We start from the raw sequence: 19,017 nt of genomic DNA on the forward strand, positions 1-19,017 counted from the left end.
CAGTTCCATCATTCCTTGTTCTTGGTCAGGAAGTGTACCCATAGGAAAATCAAGATGAAGATTTGAATTGCTTAAACCATGTTTTGACCTTGGTGCACATGGTTCAGTTAGACCCCTCTATAACTTACATTTTTACTTTTTACCATTATTTACATTTTTTTTAAATATCTATCCATATATTTAACTTACTTTTCCGAAGTTCAATCTTCTTGGTTGTTGGAATGTATTAATTATAAATCAATAACTAAAAAATCAATGGTAAAAAATGGAACAAGTCGGTGTTTAAATTAAAGCATTTGGGTTAGTCGCACGCCAGAAAAAGAAAAGCCATAATTTGCATCGGTCATTTCTCGACCATACAAAAAACTGATCAGTAATCATTCATTCATTTTCTTCAGTATCGTCTCTGTGCTCCAACCTGCAATTTATATCCATATATCGAACATTCTCATCGTTCAACATTTCTCTTCCTTAACCCATTAAAATCATTCATCCGTCAAACGGAAAACTTACAATTCCAACAATGGATTCATCAAAAACAAAGCACATTATCCTCTTGCCATTTCTAGCGCAAGGTCATCTCCGTCCATTTCTGCACTTAGCCAATTTCCTCAGATCCCACACTCCTTTCACCCTTTCTATCCTTACTACTCCTCTCAATGCCGCCAATCTCCGCCGTCAATCCAACAACATTAACATCTACGATCTACCCTTTAACAGCACCGATCATAATCTACCACCAAACACAGAAAACACTGAAAAACTCCCATTAACTTCAATAATCTCTCTGTTTTATGCATCCACTTCGCTCCAGCCTCACGTACGCAACCACCTTACTCGCCATCACCTTGATAACCCACCCATTTGTATCATCTTTGATATTTTCTTGGGCTGGGCTGATAACTTGGCCCGATCTATTGGATCTACCGGAGTTTGTTTCAACACTGGTGGGGCCTACGGTTTGGCCGCTTACATGTCGATTTGGATGCATTTGCCTCATAGAAATGTTCCAGACAATGTCGAGTTTTCCCTTCCGGAATTCCCTGAGAATCGGAAATTTAAACGTAACCAACTTCACAGGTTTTTAAGATTTGCTGATGGAACCGATGATTGGTCGGGTTTTTTTCAACCCCAGATAAAGTACTCCAGGAATTGTTCTGCGTGGTTGTGTAATTCAATTGAGGAAATTGAGCCATTAGGGTTTGAGGTTTTAAGAGCAATGTTGAAAGTACCAGTTTGGGGAATTGGTCCTTTAGTCAAGACTGAAAATAGTTGTGATGAAGATGATGAACAAGGTTGTGTTGAGTGGTTAAACCAATTTGAGAAAGGATCTGTTTTGTACATATCATTTGGGTCACAGAATACAGTTACCCCGATCCAAATGATGGAATTAGCAAAAGGATTGGAGGAAAGTGGGGCGAAATTTTTGTGGGTGATTCGTCCCCCTTTCGGGTTTGATATCAATGGAGAGTTCAAACCCGAATGGCTGCCGGAGGGATTTGAGAAGAGAGTAATGGAAAGGAAGCAGGGGAAGCTAGTAAAGAAATGGGGGCCTCAAATGGAGATATTGAGGAATAAGGCGACGGGGGCGTTTTTGAGTCACTGTGGGTGGAATTCGTTGATCGAAGCGTTAAGCGAAGGTGTTCCGATAATAGGGTGGCCATTGGCTGCGGAGCAAGCGTATAATTCAAAGATGTTAGTGGAAGAGATGGGGGTTGCGGTCGAGTTAACGAGGGGATTGGAAGGGGAGTTGAGTAGCGAAGGGGTGAAGAAGGTGGTGGAGATGGTTATGGATAGGGAAGAAGGGAGTTTTGGGTGTGAGATGAAGAAGGCGGCAGTTGTAATTGGACAGAAATTGAGGGATGCAATGAAAGTGGAAGGTGATTATAGAGGGTGTTCTCTTAGATCTCTTGATGAGTTTGTAGAGTTCATTGTTTCTCGTAAGGCTACTTTGAGCTAGCACCAAAATTGAAGGCTAAACATAATATTAATGTCATTTATTGTTATAGGTACATTTAACAGTAAAAATGTGCTTAGTTTTAAGAGGGTGGTCGTGATAGCTTTCGTAGTATAAAAGCCGATATAAGGGTGCATTAGGGTTTATCAAACAAAATGAAATAAAAAAGTATTCTTTTCTCTTTATAATTTCTTTTCTTCTTTCTCTTTTTCCTAATTTGAAAAGTCATTATTTGGTATCATATTGTTGCTTCAGATTCAGTAATCATAATATTTTTCCTTACATGGCCCATCTGATATGAAATACTTGGATAAAAAATGGGAATGTTAATTAATTGATGGTTTTGAGTTTTGACAACCTAATTACGTTTCTTTTAGGAAAAGTTATAAAAAAAATTATGTAATTTATAGCACATTTTACAATAGAAACTACCTAATTTAATTTTCTTTGCAAAAAATACCTTAAAAGTCATAAATGTTTGCAAAAGACTACCACTTGACGGTTTTCTTATGTTGACCATAAAATTATTTTTTTTACGAGCTCGTGAGGTCACGTGAGTTATTTAAGGTTCCTCTTTTAAGACACGATTTCTTCTAATTCTTTCCTTTTTACCTTCAATTCTTGAGAACCCTAATTCTTTCCCCAAATTGATTTGTGTCTTCTTCTTTCACATGAAAATTGAAGTTTGATAGATGTGGATGTGGACTTCCTTTTGCAAAGAGAATATTTTGGACCAAGGAATTCCGTTAATTGTTCTTCTTCCTCATGACTCGTGAACTTTAAAACTTCAAATAATTTCTTCAGTTCTAGAAGTTGCAATGCAATGTCATTTTCTCTCTTACTCTCTGAGGAGGATGATGAAGATAATTTTTCATCAGATGATGGGGATTGTGTATGGAAAGTAACATGATAAACCCAGGTTTTGCTTGAAAATTTGTTGAAAATGTGAAAAAGATTGGGTCTTTGCAAGTGGGTAAAGAAAGTTGAATGTTGAGATGATAAAGACTAAGGATTATGTAAAGAAATCATTGAAATGGAAGGTTATTCAACCAAATTGTAACACCCCGGCCCAATGGACCATCGGTGACTACTCATGGAGACTGTAGACTGGTCCCACAAACCAACACAAGTCTTTCCAGCGCACTTTGGCCTCACTCGTGCGAACTCGAGAAAACTTCCCAGGTGGTCACCCATCCTAAGATTGCTCCCCAACAAGCACGCTTTAACTGTGGAGTTCTTAGCAAATGAGTTCCCATGAAACGAAGATGCAACTTGTTGATATGAGTAGTCTATCAATCTTTTTTTCATGCTAAATCCGGGGTATCACACAAATTGTGTTGCTCATTAGGTTCCTCCAACAAATTAAGTTGAATGTTGGGTAAAAACAGTAAATTATTGATCTCTTTTATCTCCAATGACATTTCGATGCACAAATTGTGTTGTTTTTCAAGTTTTTGAATTAGCTTGATTAGTCTCAAAGTGATGAACATTGATGACAATTTTAAGTTATTTTTTGTCAAAAGCTTCAGAGATATTTTTCTTTTTCTGTTATTCTTATATATATTAGGGAAAATCTGTGTTAACATTGATTTTTCCAATTTATCTTTTTCTAGTTTTTTTTTTTTTTTTTTTTGATTTGTGGTGAGCTTTAGAGTATGAAATCAAAAAAGTTTCATGGATTATTTTCAAAATAAAGGGTTTACTAATATCTCTAGTATCACACAATAATTTATCATTACTAAAATCATTTTTATCTAAGAAAAACCTAGATTTAAATTGGAAAAATATAAATTTTCTTCTCCGGTGCAGTAGCATATTATACTGGTGAGGGCGAGGTGTGTAAGAATTTGGAGTACCCACCCAGTTGGTTTCATACTCTAATCTATTGAAGGCTCATGAGGTGGCAGTTCAGGATGAACAGAAAGAGAAAGTTCAAGAATTGGAAAATCAAGGAGTTCTCTGTTAAAAGCAAAAGCTAATTCCCTGTGAGTGATTTTTGTAGAAACCATTGTTAAGGTATGTACTATAAGAAGGATTAAAGAGAGGAAAGATGTTCGAGAAAAATAAATTCAGAATTTGGAGGATAATCATAATTTGAAGAAAACGTAAATCACAATAAATGCAAGTACAACCATATATATAAACAAGAAAAATATGAGAAATGAAAGGGATAAGAATGAAAAAGTTTGGGTGGGAAGATCAACAGCCAAGATAAAACTGCTAAAATTTTAATTTTTAAAAATAGGGAACAGTGATTAGACGAGCATTTAATGTAAGTACAGTCAAGTGGAAGTATTGATGAAAATGCAACGTTTTAGTAGTAGTGTGTTCTCCAATCCACGAAAGTTTAGCAAAGTAAAAGAAGTTGCCAGAGAAATTGTTTTCAACAATTACTAGAGGAAGGAAACCTCCTAGAAGGCAGAAGAAATGAAAAGTACCCAGATTTTTACGTTGCCAGAATGTTAAAAAGCAAAATTTGTTATTACCATAAAAATAAATCCATATGAAACTCCTCAATGTGCCAGAAGAATTAAATAGATACAGATCCACGAATTCTTCGTCAAGAATTCTTAGATCTACGGGGCAAATTATATGTGCAAAATATTAATCTCAAGTAAATCTCATAGAAAATTATCTAGGGAAAGCAAATTTTGAATAATCTGGAAAGAAATAGTTAAGTTCCTTGGAGATCTAGGAATAATGAGTAAGAGATCTAGGAGTATTGAGTAAGGTATCTCGGAAAGCAGAAAAGAGTGTAATAGAGTGGAAGAAGAAATGATGGCATGAGATGACCGCGTGAATTCGTTAGTACAACAGTAGATTAATTGGATTTGGTGCAAAGACAATGGGACACGTGTTGAGTGTTAATGAGAGAAGCCGCGGCTAGATGGAAAAAGAACCACTAAGAAGAGAGAGAAAGGTTTGACACATTAAGGATTTAACTATATTGGCATGCAAGAGAATTTTACGGATTGACAATGGTCAGAAAGAACATTTCATGCATCAAATGATAGATTATAAATACTCTAAAAGGGACCCATAAATGAGGTAATTATTTTCTATTACAAAGAAATGTACTTGAAATAAATCTCTTGATAAGTTATTACAGGAGAATTTATTACAACTGTTTTTCAAGTACTCACATTAATTTCAAAGAACGTTTAAAAGAAGATTATTAATAATTTTCAGACAATCCTTTTTCCACAAAGGCCTCACGCCAAAATAAAATCCTAAGTAGTAATCAACCTTGTTGCCACAGTGCACTTGGAAGGATCTATTAGGCAAATTGTTTCATTCACATACTAACTTGGAAGTCGGAGTGGGTCCCCAGAAAATCATTTCGAACGGTGCTAACCCCTTGTTACTTTTACATGAGCAGGCATCTTCAGGAGTGGTGTTATTACATAACATGGCAAGATAGCAAATACAAACTTCCATACCAGTATTAATCATCCGATAAAGTCTAATCAGAGATTAAATTCATAATTAATTGTTTTCTAAAAAGGTACATGTACAAACCCATTATAGTTTAATCGCTTTGATTAAGAATATATCAGTTTTGACCCCTTTATAAGCTGAGTCTTAAACGATTACACTTCAAAATTACTTCAGAACCGGGCGTGAATAACGTTGGTTCATTTTATATGGTCATTGTAAAATTTTTCCACCACATTCAATCACCTTTAACTTGTTCCAACCTCAAGGAACTAGACCAAGAGATTTATTTAGAAGAAACTGACATGTGGATAATCCTTCTTCGGCGACTAGAGAAATTACTCTTCATTCACTGAGAGAAATTGTAATTAAAATTAATACGAAACAATAATATATATATTGCATAAATAAGTATTTAGTTGGTATTTTATGGTAGATTATAAGTTCAGTGATGCTTGTAGACGTAGTACTCAATTTTCCTTTAATTCTTATATAAATTCCAAACCTTTAAAAAGATTATATTTCATAATTTTAAACAATATACATCCCATTCCTAACAAGTGAGTGAATATTTCAATTTAATTTATTACTTAAAAAATGTTGTGAGCAGCTATGAAATAATTATATAATGAAAGTTACCATTGTTGATGTTTTCAAAACATCACGGTTAGATGGTATGTATAGCAAATGTGAGATAAGAGCGAAAGGGTGTTAGAAATTATGGGATCGGATAATATTTATGATATATATCACAAATTTGTAAATGAGACGGTTTTATAGTGAAATCATTTTAACTAGATTGATTCGTTTATATTTAGTGTGTTAAGTTGATAATTTACAATTTTGTAGTTACCAATTACAAATACTCTGTTCTATTTATTCCCATTTACTTTTGAGAGATTATTCATCTATCACTCTTAAATTGTATTTAATCATTAATCTATAAGTTAAAACATAGTCATGTGGGATTTTATTTGATTCGTTTTATTAATGTAAAGTTTATTAACATCAACTTTTTATAATTTATAATTATACATAATTATATATATTAAGGATTGAATAAGTGTATTGTATAGAGTGTATAAAGTAAATAAGACACTAAGATGAATAGAAAGAAGTATAAAATAATATGAATGCATTTGATAGTAATGTTTCATACAACACGAGCCGATAATATAATCATGCAAACATGTAGAGTAAACTCTAATTGACTAGTAAAGCAAAGGTATATGTAGAGCTGTTCAAAAGTGATCCGACTCAAAAATTTGATCCGAAACCAAAAGTAAATTGACCCGAAAATGTGTTCCTTTTTTAGGTTTATCGAACCGACATTACCCGACCTGAAGCTATACCAGAACCGGTTGACAACCGAAAATGGGAAAATCGAACCCGAGCGGTAACCGATTTTTCAAACCGACACATAACCATTAACCGAGATTACCCGAACCTAATAATGACCGACCCGAGTCATATCCGACCCGAATCATGCTCGAGACCGAACTTGATCCGGCTAAAACCGACTTAACCCGAACGAAGTTTAGATTGAACTACTATAAATCTGAACCAATTTTTTACATAGAAATATGATCAACTCATATTCAATCATCTTATTAGTCATTTTAATAAAGTGATTAATATTTTAATAAAATAAATTTTATAAATACATGGTTTCATATATTTAGAGTTAATAATCAATGGTCAATGTTTATTTAACTACTTTTAATCGAATTAGATGAAAATTGATAGCAATTTATAATTTTAATTTCTAGTCAAACAATTAAAAGTAACAATGTATTAATGATCACTAATTGATTTGCATTTCACTACTTTGCTTTAAGTAAAGAAACCTTAATATCATCAATTAAAAAATGACTAACAACTTAATCTAATACTGACTCGATCAATAGTAATTAGTAATTCGCAATTCGTAGCCGAATTCTACTTGAAAAGTACCCGAACCCGATCTGTACCCGGTAAAACTGAACCAATTATTAACCGATGACAACCCGAGACCGAATGAAACTCGACACGAACTTCAACCGACACTGAACTGATGCTAACCCGATAGCTCGAATAACCGATCTTCAATCAAACCGTGACTAACCGACCCGACCCGAGTGTGATCCGTCGTAACACGCATCCGAAATATAACCGATCTGTAATACAATCGAATCGAATGACATCCATCCGAAACCAACCCGATCACCCGAACCAGCACCTCTAGGTATATGCTTTTAAAATGCTGGAGATAATTGAGGGAGAATATTATGTCCTTTTCTTCTAGTACCTTCACCGGTTGTGAACTCCCTCACCTTTATCTTCTTTTGTGTTCGAAAGTCACACGTTAGTCTCTATCTTCAATCTTTTTCAATATGTATTTCATTTTTGAGTAAATTCCATTAGCTATATGAGGTAATCCAAATCTCATACAATTACCATATCTTTTTAGCTTAACCGGAAAGTAATTATCGCTATTGTAATTGCTATTGCATTATATATTTAATGGATTCTAAACTCTTACAATACTACTTTCTTGTATGGGGAGTAACTATTTGTGAGAAAAAAAAGTCAACTTAAAAAAAATATTATTTCAGAAAATATCATTATTGTCAAAATTAATGACATAGTTGTAAACCGACAGAGAATAAGAAATATAAGAATTACTCCCCTCATTTTAGCGGTAAATATTTACCCTAGTGGGATAGGGTGAATATTTTCCTTTCTCCCTAAGGTTCATCATTTTTTTTTTCGTCTTTCTCAAATCATTATATTCTATCCTTTATCATTCTTTTCAAATTAATCTCTACATGCCTTAATTATATAGTCTGACATTCATCTCACTATGACCGATTAAGTTGTGGAAATGAAATAAGTTTATGAATGAATTTCAAAAGAAAGCGAGACTATTAGGGGGCGTTTGGTTCGCACAAGAGAATCGGAATGGAATGAGGAAAGGGAATGAAGGAGAAAGGAATGGATTCCCCTAATTTAGCCTAGTCGTTTGGTTGTGTTCAGGAAACGGAATGAACTGCTGAATGATTCCCTTTGTGACTGTTTGGTTCAAGCTAAGGAATCAAAATTTGAGTTTTTAAATTCTTTTATATTTTCTCCAAAAATAAGTCGTTGTTATATGATAAACTTAAAAAACTTATTTTTTGAAAAAACATAACTTTAAATAATAACAACGTAGCTCGATTAATTACATATAATGACTTGTTTGTAGATCAAAATACATACGAAAAGTGTTCTAGTCCTTTTCAAAATCATTCATGGAACCACAACATTAGATCTAAGCATTACTATTTCCTCCAAGAAGACTCTTAACATAATCACTTTTCAAAACGTCGGGACACTTTGAAAATATGAGGAGCTTGTTTGGTTGTGAGGTTAGAATGTTAGCCACTTCAAAAACTTGGTTAGGAGTTACACCTTCTAAATTAAAAGATAGTAGTTCCTCTAACACTTTCTCAGTCTGTTCAACTATTTTTTGCTCACGATCATCAGTGCGGGCCATCACATTTGCCATAGTTGAAAGATGAACATTCATGTCTTTCATGAATGCTTGTAAGCTAGCCAACTCATTAGAACTACCTTCACCAACCTTTCCTCTCTTACTTCTTTTATTAGAAGTTTTTTCAGTCTTCATCTTTTTGGCAGTAGGAGAAGTAACAGTTTGAGTGGCATTACCACTAGCATCAATTCCCTCATCATCACTTGAATCAAGTGTAACTTGTGGAGGGGCAACATTTTGCAAATTCTTGATTGCTTCAACATAATCTTCAGCTGGTTTTCCGGTAGCATAATCCTTGCCGTAAACATTCATGAGTTCATGAAAGTGAGGAAATGAAACTCCAAATAGGTTTTGCAATTCGGATGATTTTGAACCAAACATTCAAATGTACAACATCATCATACAATCTCAAACATAATTGAACCATACTGTTCATAGTAAACAATCTCAAATGTACAAAGGTTGGCATATCTTGCAAAACTCGTCATAAACAGCCCGATATACAAAAATCATTTTTTTTTTCATCATTCCAGACGAATCCACTTGTATTTAACATTTGAGAAATAGCCCTAAACTTTGCTACAAGTGTCTTAAGTCGAGAATCAATGTGTGGCAGAGCCTTCAAACCACAACCAGGAAGAGCCTTACCTATGAGCTCCTCTAAGCGAACCATGTAGCTGCTTCTAAATCCATTTTCACACCTCCAGTGAGGATCAACAGCTAACTCTGACAATGCTTCCACAAGAGCCTTATCTTCTTGGGCAGTCCAAAATCGTTTGTTTTTTCCCCTTCCACCTCCACTAGCACTACTTTCATCCATCCTCTATAACATTCAATACAAATAAACAAAATTGAACTATACCGATCATAGTCAATAAAATTGCATGTATATAAAAATGGAATGAACCAACAAATATTCAATACAAGAAATAAACATACAAGTCTGAAGTTCAAATACAAGAAATGGAGGTTTTAAATAAAAATGAATAACATCACAAAGTAAGTCTGCGTTGTCTAGCCCTCCAATCATTGAACATATATTGGGCCATTGTATTTCGGAAATTCGTCCATGGATCGGTTACAACAATGGAGGTTATGTACTCCACATCATCTTCCTCATTATCATCACCATCATTATCATCACTATCATTTTCCTCAAACAAGTCCTCATCATCAAATTCTGCAAGCATGTATCTCTTTACCAAATTATGTAATAAAGCACAAGCAAGTACAATTCGACCATGTGTTTGTAAACTAAACCAAGAAGGACTTCTAAGAATCCCCCATCTTCTCTTGAGTAATCCAAAGCATCTCTCAATCACATTTATAGCTTTTGCATGCCTTAAGTTGAAATATTCTTCGGCGATTTGGGGTTGTCGGGGGCCATTATTCCATTCTCTAAGACGATAAAGATACCCTCTATAGGGTGCAAGGAATCCTTCTCCATTAGTATATCCTCCATCACATAGATAATAAAAACCTTGACAAATTAAAAAAAAAATATTACTCTCTTACTAAGTAATCTCAAATAAAATCTAGTACGTCAATCAAATTACCTTTTGGAACTTTCAACCCATTAGGCCTAGGAATAGCATCTCGAAGAATCCGACCATCGTGTGCCGACCCCTCCCAACCAGGTAAGACATATATAAATTCCATCTCGGGTGAACATACTCCTAATACATTCATAGCAAGGGTACCTTTTCTAGTCCGATATTTGGATCGATCATCACAAGGAACATTCACTAGAATCATTGTACCATCAAGGGCACCTAATGAGTTCTACAAAACAAACAATATCACTTTAAATTATGTAATAGTCACTCTATTTTATCTCAAATTAAAGTGTTGGTTTTTATTTACCTTGAAATATTTCCATCTTTCATCGTTGCAATCCTCTTGTATTGGTGTTGGTTTCTTAAGAAGAATAGCATGTAACTTTAAGATTGCTAACAAACAAGCATGAAATTGTCTACTAATAGTTTCTCCACTTCTATAAAAATGTGCACCCATCATTCTATTTTTCTTATGGTGAGCTAATGTGTACAAGAAAGCCGCAACCATCTCTTCCAAACATGTGTTTCTTGTTTCATTTAATCTACCAATATCTCTAACCATCTCTAAAAGTACACCAAATGTGTATTGATTTATACGAAGATAGTTCCTACACAAAGTGTCACTTTCTCTAATCATTCTATTCAAGTTGTGCAATCTCATTTTTCTCCTAGTTTTTTTTATCAACCTTAACATAATGGGAATCGTATATAGTTTTTCTCATCGAGTAGAACATCAAATGTAGCAACACAACACAATTAATCATAGTAATTATGAACCGAATACAGTCCCAATTTCTCTTCCTTTTCAAAGAAGTACCAATGCTAGCCATTTTCTGTACAAATGAACATCAATAAGAACATCAAAGAACTACCAAATACCTTGTTTCCATGTATTCTTGAAAACCACATTTTAATCACAATCTAGTAAAGCAAAAAATTTTTGATTTCCAACAAGAAGAATCAATAACAACTATGAAGAACAACAAATCCAAAACAAATCCAGAACAACAAATACAGAAATCCAGAACAATTAATCCAACTTCAACAACAATTAGCAGCAGAAATCCAGAAATATGACGATACATTTGATTTCCAATCCACAAATCTAGAAATCCAGAAATCCAATAGCAGCAGAAATCCAATAACAATTACATTTGACTTAGAGATTAGGAACATAAATTACAACAGAGAATCAACAATAGCAGAGCTTGACGGTACAACATAGATGAGAAAGGAGAATCAACAAGAACACGAATCAACAATAGCAGCAGCAGCAGAGAATCGACATAAATTATAGAGCTTCAACAGAGCTTCAACATCCAAAAATGGCGGTACAACAGAGAATGAAGAAGAACAAGGAGTGAAGAGAAAGGAGATTCAAATCAGCAAGTAACTTACATTTGACAATGGAAGGAGCAAATCAAGCGTGAGAAAAATGGCGCAGCAGCAGGAGGAACGACGTGCGAGGAAGAGATGAGAACTTGAGGAAGACGAACGACGCGCGACGAATGGAAAGAGATGGCAAGGATGGCGGCAACACGCTAGTAGGGTTTGGAGAGAAGAGCTTGAAGAATGAGGGAGGAAATGGAATGGCAAACTGAAGGAGGAGGTGGGGAATGAGGTTTACCTCATTTGGGTAAACCTAAACCGTAAAAGGGGAAAACGAAATCATTCAAAATGTGAAGCAAACAACATCAAAGGGAATGGGGTATTTCCATTCCCTTTCCCTTTCCTTAAGACCACCAACCAAACGCCCCCTTACTAAGAAAAGAGTGAATGCAAAATTAGTGCATCCGACTAATCATTCAATATTATCTGAAAGAAAAATTACATTATAATGTACGTTTATGGATAAAATAAGAATAACTAACCATCATATTTGATTTGATCAATTATTTATAGGCACAAATTATAATTATGTAATATTTCAAAACATAAACTTAATAATATAACTATCTATTTATTTAACTTGCATCACTACTCCAACATAAAATACATACACAATTACTTAATGATACGATCTTATCGTGAGATGCGCTCCATGCATACATTTAATAACTCAATTAATATAAATTATTAGTGTTAGAAAAAGTGCTAAGTTACCTATGCTTAGAGGTGATTTAATCACAAAATGTTTTAAGCAAAGACACACCATGTTGTAAGTAATGATTTGGGTGCAAGGGCGTTGAGTACATTGATCTTTGGGCTTCAAGAAAGCAATGATGAAGGGTCTTCGACCTGCCATGGATGGAGCATTGAAGAGCACAAAAAATAGGAGTGTTGTATAGGCTGCCTTGAACGAGGCAGGAGCTACAAGAGAAGTGCCTTAAACGAGGCAAGTGTGCATAGCAGTAAGAAAAAAATGCCCTAGAGGAATTGCTCGTTCGAGCTTCCATAGGGCTCGTTCTAGCAGCATATTGCAGGGGCACATCTGAATTTTCAGATTTGCTATATTTTTGGATGACAAGTTTGTCCTTTAGGTAAATGTTTGGGGGGTTATATATAGTGCATGATAAGATTTAGAATGATGAGGAGAAGGCTAATACATAGGGAAATAAGGGTTGAGAGTCCTAGAGTTGTCTCTTGTATTAGATGAATGTGCACTATTAAATGTGCAAACTTTAGCTTGAGAGTGTATGATCAAACATTTTGTGTTAGATGAGTGTGCACCATTAAATGTGCAAACTCTAGGGCACCATTTATGAGTTGTGTGTGGGCTTTGTTCATCAAAGCTTCCACCATTTGATTGTTCTAGTGTATATTTTGTTTTTCTACTATCTTCTACACCTCCTCTTACCTTTGAGAGTCCAAGAGCCTTCACTTTCAATTAGCATATAAACTACTAGTTTTGAGATCATCTCACCATACTTTATTACAACGCACAAAATTTTTGTAATTTTGATCTTCTATATACTTAATTAAAGAATTCTATATAAGACTAGGACGGTATGTAGTCCAACCTAGACATTAAGTGGTGCACAAAACCTAGATTTTATTATAAAAATATATCATCGATGACAATTTTTGTGTGCTCCTTCCTAACTAGTGATGTAGGAATGTCAAAATAATTAACTGCACATGTTTTTAGTAAAATAAAAAAAACTCACCTCTGACTGTCCATGAGTAGTAATTTCCAAATTTCATATTGTTTTCACATGCAAACTTAATTTTAATTGCAACTTTCTTTTGGGCATTGTAGGCAGAATAACTTGATGCAAATAACTTGCTTCCAAATTTGACAATGCATGTAAACTTACAGGACGTTTATGAGAAAACAAAATCAAAGGTGTTAGAAAATAGTTAGAAGTTTTGAATGCACTGGATGTGGCGAAAACACAATGGTACCACTTCACAGCCATTGTGATCATTGGTACGGGTTTCTTTATAGATGCATATGACCTGTTTTGCATCTCTTTAATGATTAAACTTCTTGGGTGTATTTACTACGATGTTCTCGGCTCTAAGAAGCCTGGTTCCTTGTCTATTAATGTATATGCTGCTGTAAGTGGTGTTGCCCTTTGTTGTTCTCTTGCTGGTCAGCTTTTCTTTGGTTGGCTCGTGATAAAATGGGTCGAAAGAAGGTTTATGGTATGACCTTAATTATGATGGTGTTTTCATCCTTAGCTTCTAGACTCTCTTTCAGGGTTAGTGCTAAGGCTGTCATGACCACCCTTTGTTTCTTCGGCTTTTGACTTGGATTTGGTGTTGGTGAAGACTACCCTTTATCCGCCACCATCATGTCTGAGTATGCTAACAAGAAGACCCGTGAAAGTTTTGTTGCTGTTGTCTTTGCTATGCTAGGCATTGGTATATTGGCTGGTGGTATTGTTTCCTTACTTGTCTCAGCTACATTTGAAAGCAAATTCGAGCCTCCTTTATACAAAGTCAATGTCGTGGCTTCTCTTGCTCCGGAATCAGATTACATCTGGCGTATTGCCTTGATGATTAGAGCTATCCTTGTCAGCCTGACCTACCACTGGCATATGCAAATGCCCGAGACTGCTAGAAACATTGCTCTTGCTGCTAAGCATGCTAAACAGGCTGCGACAGACATGTCTAAAGTTCTTAAGGTTGAAATAGAGGCCGAGGAAGCTAAGATTGAGCAAATAGAAAATTGTGAGAAGCACCAATTCAGGCTATTCACAGCTCAATTTTCTCGTGAATATGGAACTTGCCTATTAGGAACAACCAGCACTTGGTTCTTTTTTGGTATTGCCTTCTACATTCAAAATCCATTCCAAAAAGATCTTTTCTCCTCTATTCAATGGTTTTCACCAGCAGAGGACATGAATGCCATAAGGGAGGTGTATATAGTAGTCAGGGCTCAAACTCTGATTGCTCTTTGCGGAACTGTCCCTAGATATTAGTTGACAGTGGCATTCAATGACATAATGGGACGATGGTGGATTCAAATGATGGGATTCTTTTTCATGACTGGCTTTATGTTTGCTATTGCCTTCCCGTACGACCACTGGTAAAAGAGGGAATATTGTATTGGGTTCATTCTGATGTATGGACTCACAGTTTTCTTTGCAAACTTTGGTCCAAATAAAACAACATTTGTGGTACCTGCAGAGGTATTCCCAACAAGGCGAAGGTCGACTTGCCATGGTATATCTGTGGCAACTGGCAAAGCCAGAGCAATTGTAGAAGCATTCGAGTTTGTGTAAGCATCATAAGAGAAGGATTCATTAAAGAGAGACCATGGATATCCAGTTTGAATCTGTAACAAAAATGTGCTAATTGTGCTTGGTGTAATCAACATCCTTGGTATGGTCTGCACACTTTTTGTGCTGAATTAAAAGGTATATCCCATGAAAAATTAGCTTGTGAGGTTGACGTTGACGATGTTGGTGATGACCGCAGAGGTTATGCTTGATTACCAGATTTTGCATTCTGTAAAACAATGTTTCTACTATACAATCATTTGTAATATTTTGATTGCATTGTTATTTGATTTATTTATTGTTTATAAATTTCAACCTTTTGTTCAATGGTTGTGTATTTTTATTTTCAAATTTCGATTATCATGTCAAATCAAACAAGATTTTATTTAACAAAAATGTTAAATTAATAGTACTAAGTTTGATAAATCTGTACTTTGTTATATTCAATTAATAATTGTTCTTCAAAGCATATGAACATTAGAGACTAAAGAGTTATCTCAATTTCAAATATTCTACCCAATTCATTATTACACATGAACAAAAAGTTTTGAGATGCACTTCTTTTGTCCTTTTAAGATTGCATCAAAAAGTTAAAAAAAAAAATTAATTTTAAGTGGAGTATGTGGACTTGTAAAATTATAAGATTTTGCCGTCATCTAGTAAATTGTAATTCATAAATAGGAAATTCTACGTGGTAGCATCGAACTTTCATGAAACGTCATTGGTAGCGCTTTTATAAGATTTTTTCACTTGGAAGCGTCCAATTTATGCCTTAAATAACTGTCGTAATATTTTCCGTTAAATTCTTGTCAATTTTTATTTAATTCACAATTTTGACGTTTCTACCCTTAACCATTTTTATGCTCTCAAATGTTTAATTTACTATTTTGGCGTTTAATTCATTGTTTAATTCATCAACGCTATCAAATGTTGTAGCTACCATATGAAAAAATCTTACAAGAGTGCTACTATTGGCATTTCATAAGAGTTCAATGCTACAATATGAAATTTCTTTTTATAATATTAAATGAATAGAAAAATTAAATTATATGAATTGGAAGAGAGTTTAAATTAAGAAGGGAGAGAGAAAATATTAGCTTATGATCAACTTATGTATTTAGTGAGAAAATCTGTTTGTAACTTGACAGACACTACAAGTGGGGATGGCAATGGGTCGGATTCGGTTCAGATTATACATACTCCGACTTTGCTCCGGATTTTAGTCGAACTTTTTTTTTTCAGTCCACCTCCACTCGGAGTCGGATTATGCATACTCCAAGTTTGCCCCGACTCGGACTCTCGGACCTCCAACGAAGTTGGATTATTGTCAAACTATATCGTTGTGATATTGTACTAATGTTTTAAAGCATACAAAGTTAACAAAATATATTTTTCAAATACAATTTAACAAATAAATATATACTTTGAATTCAAGTTTAACATGAGAAATATTCCTAATACTACAATTTAACAAAATATTCTTGCATTTTGATTTGGCGTATTTTATTTCTCTTGATCTGATTTGTCGTATTTTGATTGATTGATCTAAATAAAAATATCAAGTAGTTTTTCAAAATCGAAAATTACAATTAGTATGAGAGAGAGATTGAATTAGTCACGTCTAGAGTTTTAAAGGAAACAAAATATTGGGTTAAAAGTCAAATTCAAAGTCGGATTTCCTACAGGGTCGGAGTCGGTTCGGAGTGTCGAATTTTTAATAAGGTCTAACTCCGGTCCGTCTCTAACTCAGATTCGGATCGTGAAGTCGGAGTTTGAGTCGGATAACCTTTTCTTCTGACTCGAATCCGATTATTTTCCTCGGATCGAGTCGAACTAGGGTCGGATTCGAACTGAATTGCCATCCCTAACTAGAAGACTTTGATTGGTACATATGATACCTTGTTGTGTAAGACACAAAAATTAATCGTATCAGGTTAACATCAGCACATCCATAGGTAAAGGAAACAAATAAGTAGGAACTAATTAAAATATCCTGCTCCAGTTAAAGAAGCAATATAACGATCCAATAATTTAGAAAAAAGTTGACTAATTAATCAGTATATGCTAAAGTGAATTGGTTGACTCGTTTAGGCAAAGTATATGCCTTTAGATGCTGAGAAGATGCCGGTCAAATTATAATTTGTTGTATATGTATTTATATCTTAGCCCTTAGGCCTTACTTAATTCAATACATTTTAGGAGTAATCAAATTCAAATATTACTTATTCTTGGACCCAACCTTGCTTCTTCAACTTGAATACTTCTTATTCATCTCATCTCTTCTTATAAGGTTTGTCTTTTACTTCCCAAATTTTAATCTGCTTTATTTGATATTTATATCTTTTACTTAGTACTAGAAAGTTTAAATTCAATAAAATAAGAATCATTATAGTAGATAATATTTTAAAGTTTTGGGACAACACTACCTTTATTGCTAAATTAGGAACGTTTATAAGTATTACAATGTATGTACATATTATATGTATTTACTGTACACTGAATTAGTGTACATTAATTTTATGATTTTTTATTTTGAACTTAAATTACTTGTAGTTGCTCTTTAAATATAAATGGCCACAATATTTATAATATAAACTCATTAATTTATATAAAACAAACTTTTACAAACAGTATATCTGTTATAAAAAATACTACATCTTGTATACTAAAGATGATACTATATTTTAAAGTTTTACAATAATTTTTTTAAAAAAACTGACCGGACAAAGGCTTAAAACATAAACAACAAACCAAAAACAAAGAAAAGGCAGCATATGGCAATGGAGTTTTGATTTAGGATAGTTTAAAAAGAAAAAAATATTGCTTAGATATATTGAAGTATGAAGTACAACTGTAAAAGTTAATTTTCTTTCTCAGTCGTTGTAACTTATAAGCAAAAGATCTAATAAAGTCAACGCTATGTTTATTACCTTTGTACTTATAAACAATAATTTAAGAAGTTTGTTCAAAATTCTCCCTCTGGGTATTATAATAATCTGGTGTAGTCTATTATATTGAGATTTTGGGGAAGGCACTCTCGATACATAATTAACATTAATAATTATACTTAAAATAAATAATGCGGAAGTGTAAAATGCCGAACTGCTAAAAATCATTTAAACTAAACCGTTCAAAACATAAGTTAAAAAAAATCTTACAATTGAGAAAATATAACATAAAGTTTGCTTAAATACGATAAAAAAAAACATAAGTACAATATAGTCATTAAAGTCATCAAGTAAAATCAATACAACTACGTCCTCGATAGAATAATTAAAGTTGCGGCCTGGATCGAAACCTGAGCTAAATTTTCCTGCAAAATACTGTCATCTATGATACAGATGACAGCATATTAAATCGGTCAGCGATAAAACCGAATACAATTTCCTCGACAAGCTTATGATGCGATAGTTAAATCATGCTTACAAAATAATTATCAAGCACAATATAGAAGGTTATTACTCATTATTGACCTTTACTAAACTATTAAGTTACATTCTCAATACTTGCAGAAGTTCATTACTGCTACTAAGTACTTGGTAACCTTAATGCTTATTTAATCAAGTTCAATTAAGCCTCATAACTTTACCATCATAGCACATCACAAGATCTCAACAATAATGACAAGTGATATATGTAAGGGTCTGGTTAGGTGAGGGTCGTAGTCCTAAACCCTAACTGTAGTGGGACTCGTCACTCCTCTCAATACTGTTATGCTCGAGACTTTACAAGATGGATTTTTCTCAGACCCCCTGTCTGACACCGCATTTTACGTGCCGGCTAACACGGACGCCGGGATTTTACATGCCAGTCCATGGTTCGACGTTACCTTACAGTCATACAATAAATATCATGCAATATCAAACAAGACTCTAAACCGAAATAGTTTAC

At 34.1% G+C, this 19,017-nt stretch overlaps 3 protein-coding genes and 1 pseudogene across 3 annotated transcripts in view; 3 read left to right on the top strand and 1 right to left on the bottom strand.

Annotated features, from left to right (window-relative positions):
- Positions 1-318: 318 nt before the first annotated feature.
- Positions 319-2,142, top strand: LOC130809389 (UDP-glycosyltransferase 92A1). Its single transcript, XM_057675161.1, has one exon. It carries the CDS (start codon positions 524-526, stop codon positions 1,958-1,960), a length of 1,437 nt encoding a protein of 478 aa, XP_057531144.1. The 5' UTR covers positions 319-523; the 3' UTR covers positions 1,961-2,142.
- A 7,245-nt stretch (positions 2,143-9,387) lies between these two features.
- On the bottom strand, positions 9,388-12,704 carry LOC130808954 (uncharacterized). Its single transcript, XM_057674530.1, has 9 exons — positions 12,563-12,704; positions 12,150-12,256; positions 12,087-12,101; positions 11,237-11,292; positions 10,767-11,127; positions 10,460-10,685; positions 10,033-10,383; positions 9,811-9,923; positions 9,388-9,726 (listed from the first exon to the last, which is right to left on the bottom strand). The coding sequence occupies exons 1-9, from the start codon at positions 12,702-12,704 to the stop codon at positions 9,388-9,390; spliced, it is 1,710 nt and encodes a 569-aa protein (XP_057530513.1).
- Positions 12,705-13,797: 1,093 nt separating this feature from the next.
- Positions 13,798-15,138, top strand: LOC130809400 (low affinity inorganic phosphate transporter 1-like; annotated as a pseudogene).
- A 2,187-nt stretch (positions 15,139-17,325) lies between these two features.
- Positions 17,326-19,017, top strand: part of LOC130809407 (probable inorganic phosphate transporter 1-3) — an 8,660-nt gene continuing 6,968 nt past the window's right edge. Inside the window, exon 1 of the mRNA XM_057675183.1 lies at positions 17,326-17,416. The gene's annotated coding sequence lies outside the window, so the exon portion shown is untranslated. The remainder of the gene's footprint in view (positions 17,417-19,017) is intronic.

The sequence above is a fragment of the Amaranthus tricolor genome, chromosome 1 (genome assembly GCF_026212465.1).
Source record: "Amaranthus tricolor cultivar Red isolate AtriRed21 chromosome 1, ASM2621246v1, whole genome shotgun sequence".
Lineage (NCBI taxonomy): Eukaryota > Viridiplantae > Streptophyta > Magnoliopsida > Caryophyllales > Amaranthaceae > Amaranthus > Amaranthus tricolor.

Bases quoted from the DNA above. Each gene is read 5' to 3' on its own strand.
- LOC130809389 (XM_057675161.1), top strand. From the start codon at position 524: ATGGATTCATCAAAAACAAAGCACATTATCCTCTTGCCATTTCTAGCG.
- LOC130808954 (XM_057674530.1), bottom strand. From the start codon at position 12,704: ATGGCAGGTCGAAGACCCTTCATCATTGCTTTCTTGAAGCCCAAAGAT. The intron at 10,384-10,459 runs GTAATTTGATTG...TAATTTGTCAAG, and splicing joins TGGGTTGAAAGTTCCAAAAG to GTTTTTATTATCTATGTGAT. The intron at 9,924-10,032 runs GTGATGATAATG...CAATGATTGGAG, and splicing joins TGATAGTGATGATAATGATG to GGCTAGACAACGCAGACTTA.